This window comes from Engraulis encrasicolus, chromosome 7, assembly GCF_034702125.1.
Source record: "Engraulis encrasicolus isolate BLACKSEA-1 chromosome 7, IST_EnEncr_1.0, whole genome shotgun sequence".
Taxonomy (NCBI): Eukaryota; Metazoa; Chordata; class Actinopteri; order Clupeiformes; family Engraulidae; genus Engraulis; species Engraulis encrasicolus.
This window is the reverse complement of record NC_085863.1, coordinates 44,521,659-44,529,170: the sequence shown is the minus strand read 5'-3', so window position 1 is coordinate 44,529,170 and position 7,512 is coordinate 44,521,659. Positions and strand designations below refer to the sequence as shown.

General features: G+C 43.7%; 2 protein-coding genes across 2 annotated transcripts in view; both read left to right on the top strand.

Moving 5' to 3' along the window:
• The window catches only part of LOC134452225 (TBC1 domain family member 8B-like), a 2,730-nt gene extending 1,747 nt beyond the window's left edge, over positions 1 to 983 (top strand). The window contains exon 3 of the mRNA XM_063202590.1: positions 229 to 983. Within this exon, the coding sequence (XP_063058660.1) occupies positions 229 to 462 (234 nt within the window). The 3' untranslated portion in view covers positions 463 to 983. The remainder of the gene's footprint in view (positions 1 to 228) is intronic.
• Positions 984 to 1,565: 582 nt separating this feature from the next.
• On the top strand, positions 1,566 to 4,100 carry LOC134452224 (uncharacterized). The gene is made up of 2 exons (XM_063202589.1): positions 1,566 to 1,746; positions 2,046 to 4,100. Exon 2 carries the CDS (start codon positions 2,099 to 2,101, stop codon positions 4,019 to 4,021), a length of 1,923 nt encoding a protein of 640 aa, XP_063058659.1. The 5' UTR covers positions 1,566 to 1,746; positions 2,046 to 2,098; the 3' UTR covers positions 4,022 to 4,100.
• The last annotated feature ends 3,412 nt before the right edge of the window (positions 4,101 to 7,512 follow it).

The window sequence follows — 7,512 nt, the reverse complement described above, 5'->3', positions numbered from 1 at the left end:
TTTAGTATTTCATCCGTTAGCCTATAAGAAAAGGGTTCGGTGAGCTGTATATTCGCTTTTGTTAAAAAAAACAACTATATAATATAGTATTAATAATGATCTTTTATAGTAATAATGATCATCTTTTGTCTGTAGTGCATTTCGTACTGATAAGTGTTTGAACACTTACACCAGCATGAGAGTTTTGTTTGTCTAGGGTGTTAACTTCTGTACTTGTGTGCTCATCAGCTGAAGGAGAAGATGAAGGAGCAGTCGTGGCAGATCCACTTTGCGGAGTACGGCCGCGGAACCAGCATGTTCAGCACGCGCAAGACCCGCGACCTGATCGTCAGGGGGGTGCCTGAATCTCTCAGGGGGGAGCTGTGGTTGTTATTTTCAGGTACGTGTTGTAGTAGACCGCCTACTGAATTTATCAGGGGTGGTTTACGATTGCCAACAGCCATTTATTGGCCGTATAGGTAGTCCATAGCCAATCGTGTGTCTGTTGTATTCAAACAAACTGCAAGCTTCCATTTGTCAAGTAATACGTACCATCATCTTTCCACCCCTCCCCACTCTCAGATTGTCTCCCTAGTACCTCAGGCTAGTGCTCTGGGACAAACATGTCTTGTCTGTCTTTCAGATGGGAACGATTGTGCAATTCAGCATGGGATTTTCCAGGCTAGTACAACACAAATAGTAGATAAATATCCCACACATTGTCCATTACACATTTTTATAGCTGACACAACATGAAAATTCACCTGTAGAAAGTCCTTCACGTATCTGAATGTTAAAAACGCTGTGAGGAATAAAAATGCAGTGTTGAGTGTAATGGACAGTGTGCAGACAATAGATGTACAAGACAGTACTTAAGGTAATGGAAAGCATACAAAATTAATGTACTGAAGCAAAACTGCACACACCTGTGGTGAGTCCAAGTGAAAATGAAAGATAGCTTCATTGTCAATTCCTCCTCGTAGCAAATGTTACAGAAAGGGATGTTTGGGTGACTGGCCGTCTGTATTGACCTTATGGAGCCAGAGCATCTTGTGTGTGTGTGTGTGTGTGTGTGTGTGTGTGTGTGTGTGTGTGTGTGTGTGTGTGTGTGTGTGTGTGTGTGTGTGTGTGTGTGTGTGTGTGTGTGTGTGTGTGTGTGTGTGATGAATCATCAGTTGAGTGTACATTTTATACTTTTTAGCTTAATATTTTCTATATTTTATTATTGTTAGTTATACTGTTAATATGATCTTTACTTTTGTGGGCATCTGTCGCTTACTTCCAAACAACATATCACTGTATCTATGTAATGACAATAAAGCACTGAAATGGTGTTACAGTCCATGTTATTTTATAAACGGAACTTGGTGATGATGTCACATTGGGGACTCATCAGTAGAGAGGCTACAGAATCTTGGGTCTCCAGTCCCCATGATGTCATGCACTGCTTTATGGAGAAATGATAACTGCCACTTTTTCCATATAATATATTACCTATGTTTTGTGGTACCCAACCAATTCAAATATGATGGATAATACCTAAATGTGTACAACTAACAAGAAAGTGGTGAAAGTTCTTTTAAATTCTGTTCTTTTAAACCTGCACAACCACCTTTAAACTCTGTTTAGACATACAGCTGTATCTGTATTATGACATCACAATAGCTGAATATTCCAGTTTCACGAATCTCATGGTTCACTCAAGATTGATCATTTCTGAAAAGCATTTTCCTGGAATCGGTTGCTGTATTATGTATTTGTATTATGGTGAGTAGAGTAATTATTATATTTTTGAAATACTGAGTTCTTTTAATTCCTGCTCTATGACTTACTTATATTAGAAGTACTAAACCAGTACATTTTGTGTATTGAGTTTATGAACAATTTAATTTCTTCTAGTTTCTGGCCTAAATGTTAATTAAATGTTGTGTGGTTTGGCACAGGTGTACTGTATAACACCTTGGCTGGGTGCACTGGTCTTATTAATGTAGAAATCAAACTCTCTTGGCAAATATGTTTTCTCATTATTGTATGTCCTCTCTGCCGAATTCATTTGTCCCCTTCAGAGATCAAGATTTGAAGCCTACTGATACACGTGGCTGTGCACACACAAGCCATAATGGCCAGAGGGCCAGGGGGTGACTGCCCTGCACAGCACCCCAAGACAAAGGACACGAAGGCACGCAGATGGAGGCTACTAATCCTCAGCTTCCTCTGCTGTGCTGTGGCACCTCCCACGGAGGACAGTGTGGAGGTGGGTGAGGCCCGCCAGAAGACCCACACTGTTCTCAACACCCCCGACACTGACAACGGCCAGAACATGCTGACTGCCCGAGAGATTAACAGGAGAGTGAGGGAGAGGAAAGCCAGGAGGAAGCTGCAAGGCAAACGCAAAAGATCCAAGGCTGCCCCATCCGCTGACGCACACTCCACTTCCGTTCCACACACCCAGCTGTTAAAGGAAACAACCCCTGCCAGCAAAACCAAAGACACCGAAAGCCAAGACCAAAAGATCATGGATGCTGAGACACACACCAACGAGACTACTCTTCCGCATACCCAGCTGTTGATGGAAACGACAACCCTTGCAAGCGAATCCAAGAAGATTGAACCACACCAAAAGATCGAAGATGCCAACAACCATAAGAGAGTGGGGAGCTTCCCACACCCACCTCTGAGGAGCGAAGAGCAACCAAAGCCCAGCAAGAAGGACATGGAGACGCATCGGATTGTTGACGAGGGCAGAAAAGAGCAAGAAGCAAAGCCTACCAAGAAGCTCAAACAGCACCAGGTTGTGGACGAATTCTCACACTTTGAGTTCATGAAGGACCTCGCCAAGCTTCTCCTGTACACCCTCTTGGTGTTTGGCTTGGTCTTTGCCGCCCTCAGCTTGCTCTGCTGTGCTGTGGCACCTCCCACGGAGGACAGTGTGGAGGTGGGTGAGGCCTGCCAGAAGACCCACACTGTTCTCAACACCACCGGCACTGACAACAGCCAGAACATGCTGACTGCTCGAGAGATTAACAGGAGGGTGAGGGAGGGGAAAGCCAGGAGGAAGCTGCAAGGCAAACGCTGGTACTACCGCCTTTTTAGAAGATCCAAGGCTGCCCCATCCGCTGACGCACACACCACTTCTGTTCCAAACACCCAGCTGATGAAGGAAACAATCTCTGCAAGGAAAACCAAAGACACCAAACAAGACCAAAAGATCATGGATGCTGAGACACACACTAACCAGACTACTCTTATGCACACCCAGCTGTTGATGGAAACGACAAGTGCTGCCAACAAAACCAAAGTCACAGAGCAAGACCAAAAGATCATGGATGCTGAAACACACACAAACCAGACCACCATTCCGCACATACTGCTGTTGAAGGAAAGAACAACCCCTGCCAGCAAAACCAAAGAGACCAAAAAAGACCAAAAGATCATGGATGCTGACACACACACCAACCGGACTACTCCTCTGTACACCCAGCTGTTGAAGGAAATGACAACGCTTGCTAGCAAATCCAAGAAGATTGAACCACACCAAAAGATTGTGGATGCCAACAGCCATAAGAGAGTGGGGAGCTACCCACACCCACCTCTGAGGAGCAACTTGGAGGAACCAAAGCCCAGCAAGAAGGACATGGAGACGCAACGGATTGTTGACGAGGGCAGAAAAGAGCAAGAACTAAAGTCTACCAAGGAGCTCAAACAGCACCAGGCTGTGGACGAATTCTCACACTTTGAGTTCAAGAGGGTGTCCAGGAGAAGGTTGGTGAGGTCCTTCATGGTGTTTGGCTTGGTCTTTGCCACCCTCAGCTTCCTCTGCTGTGCTGTGGCACCTCCCACGGAGGACGGTGTGGAGGTGGGTGCGGCCCGCCAGAAGACCCACACTGTTCTCAACACCCCCGACACTGACAACGGCCAGAACATGCTGACTGCCCGAGAGATTAACAGGAGGGTGAGGGAGGGGAAAGCCAGGAGGAAGCTGCAAGGCAAACGCTGGTACTACCGCCTTTTCAGAAGATCCAAGGGCTGCCCCGTCCGCTGACGCACACAGGACTTTCCAGGACTTTATAATTTGAAATAATAAATCCTGTAACAGAGTTATGCAACATCACCTCAATTATATTACCTCAAAATAAATATTTTCTGTTTTGATTTTAAATGATGATGTGTTCTCTGTGGTGATCTGTTTTCATTACATAAACATGGTATGACGATTGTTTTTAATCTTACAAAGCTTTAGAGTTAGGCAAACTCAAGTCTGAAATGGGGTCCGCTGATTTTTACCAGCAAAATTAAATGCTTACATAGGGCTACCTGAGAGAGGAAGAAGCCAAGGGAAATGGCAGAGGGAATGAATAGAAGAGAAGAACACATTTACATGTATATTATAATCAAACTAAAGACCAATGTAGATTGTTGATGTGTGATAGGATGCCTTTGTGCAGTAATGGTTTTGTATGAACAGCTCTGTAGACTTGGCATTCATGAGAAGGGTAGTGTAACCCGGAGAAAATTTAGGAGAAGAGTGCAACGGAAGTCTATGATTTTGATATAATCACAAGCGGTAGAAAGAAGAAAGCTTGGTGGATTAAGTCAATATAGTGTAGAGGGAATAGAGCTCAAAATACCCCCAAATCTCCACCAGCTGCATTGCTACCCAACTCATACTTCAGCTTGATTCATAAAGATTCATCTGATGGCGACGTGAGGCTCTGCACAGCCATCTGTTGTGATCAGGGACAGATTATAATTCCATGGGCCCCTAAACCAAGAAGAAAGCCTCCCCCTCCACACACACACACATACAGTGTTGCTAGTTTGCAAAGCGCTTAAGGGTTTCAGTCCAGGTGTGAGAGTCTATGATTTTGGGGGTTTGTCCTCAGAGAAAATTAGAAAATTCAGTTAGAAGTGTAATTTCTAGTACAATATGAGAATGTAAATATAAAGGCTTGGGCTTCAGGGCCTACTTGACTCTTGGGCCCCTGGGCCTGGGCCTGGTAGGCCCGTTCAGTAATCGGTCCCTGGTTGTGATTAGGGATGTTAACAGGTAACCGTTTAACCGATAGTCGATCAGATCAACTTTAAGCGGTTAAAATTTTCTGCCACCGGTTAACCGGTTGTAATAACAATAATAACTAGAAATGCACCCAGAGTGTGCAGACCTCCGCCAAGGACGTTCAGTTTGTTTTTAGACAAATAGGATAGTATTTGTGTGATGATGTGGTGTCATTTATGCAGGTTTATACACCATTAGTGTGGTCAGAGAATTAAACAGTGAAGTTGTAACTAAATTATATCTGTCTTTTTTATAGGGCCTAATTAGGCTAGGCCTACCATGTACCATGTCATGGTCTGTTAACATGATTAACCTTAAATGCAGTGGTGTAGTCTACGTAGAACGCAGGTATACGGAGTATACCCACTTCTAAATTTTAGGGGCTTCAGTAGGCCTATCCACTTGAAATTGATTGATCCATTATTTTGAATGGCATAAATATATACAGTATACCCACTTCAAAAAATACTCGAATATACAGTATACCCACTTCAAAAAAGTAGACTACACCACTCCTTAAATGTAATGAACTGGATAGGTCTACCTTTCCCTCCTTGGCGCTGCTACCTGATTAAACTGTTCGTCGTTATTAATTTCTCCACTCATTCATTATTCATTCATTATTTGTAAAGTAGCCTAGGCTAGAAGAACCAGTCTGTGTTTCGCATGCTGTTAAGCAAAAGGCTTGCTGTAGCCCCTTAATGCGCGCCGTACCTCCAGTGGCACGCTGTAATAGTCATTGAAATGTACCAACCTACCATAGCACTACAATACTATGACACAACACAGGCCCTTTAGTAATGCACCACGACTTGGTCACCATACTGGTAACAACAAATGTATAAAGCCGCGTCTTAAAACTGACAAACTTAAACTGGACAGACGAGACAAGGGTCATTTGTTGACAGGGAAAAACTCGGAGAACAATAAACTCAGAGAAAGCTGCGACGATATGCCTACGAAGGGTGGATATTTAAAAAAAAAAAAAATAGGGCGGTGAACAGTTCCAAGGATCCAGTTCACTACATTTAGCCTACATTTGTAAGCTACAAACTTCAACTGGACAGACGAGAGAAAGCTGATTTGGTTGACAGGGAAAACACTCCGCGAAAGCTGCGACGATATGCATCACCCTAATTGATTACATTAATAAGGCTACATTATGTTTTGGTGCTATTGGCTACCCACGCACCTGGCTTCAGCCATGCAGGCACAGCAAATCCGCGCGTTCTGTGTGCACTCTGTCTGCCTGGCTTTGTGGTGACTGTCGCAGCACAACTTTGATTAACCTTTCATGTAGCCTGTAGTGAACCGGGTACCTTTCCCTCCTTGGCGCTGTCTGTTATCCGTTATTCGCCGTTATTAATATTATCTCCAGCCTTCGTGAACTTCAACTGAGCAAGGAAACACTCGGAGAACAATTAACTCCGCGAAAGCTGATTTGGTTGACAGGGCAAACACTCTGCGACGATAGGCCTATGTGTGTGTGCCATATTGTATATTATTATTATTATATATCATTTGGTGTGCTATTGGCAGCCACGTAGGCACAGCAAATATGCGCGTAATAGCCTACATTCTGGCTGTGGTCACTGTCAATCAATCCACCTCGCAGGCACGCCCTGTCATAGCTCAATTCACCTCGGCCACCTAGCTTGGATAATGTGGTTGGGCAGCTTGTACTGATAACACTAGAGTGGACCCCGCCCCCCCTTTTCATGTGCTCAGTGCTCACCCGGCCACCTTGTGGTAGGCTGTGAAATAGCAGTGCGAACATACAATAACGAACACACACACAAACCCAGGCGATCACATAACCTCCTGGCGGAGGTAAAAAGGGTCTGCTGTGTTCGTGCATGCATGCACGGATGTGTGTGTGTGTGTGTGTGTGTGTGTGTGTGTGTGTGTGTGTGTGTGTGTGTGTGTGTGTGTGTGTGTGTGAGGATCATCATGATTGCGTGTGTGTGTGTGCTTGTAATTTAATCATCATATGAATTTAAGTTGCAAAACAGTGTATTATCCACCATTCTTTACTTTTGCTTTTTATTGCTGGAAATGACTTTTCAGAGGAACTATAACCTTTGTGTGAATTCTTGCCATTCAAAAATTGTGAGAACATACATTTTAAACCTATATAAAATTTAGCAATGAATGAATGAATGAGGACACCATCGCCCCGAAGGGAATTTGTCTCGCGTTTTGGGAGTAGGCCTACAATAAACATTTGGACAGACAATTAGGCTACAATAGCACACAAAGACAAGACTAGACTAAAGAAAAGACAAACAAAACATATTTAAGTAGATGTAAAAAAAAACCTTATTTAAATCCTTATTAAATCCTTATTAAAAAACTTAACTTATTTAAAAGCTGTATGCTTCTTGGCACAAAAGATGTTTACCCTCTATTTGTCTTAAAGAAGGGTAACCTCACCTGTATCAAAGGCCAGAGGGTATGGGGGAGTATTCCAAGAAAAG

Coding starts and splice junctions, on each gene's coding strand:
- LOC134452224 (XM_063202589.1), top strand. CDS start 2,099: ATGGCCAGAGGGCCAGGGGGTGACTGCCCTGCACAGCACCCCAAGACA.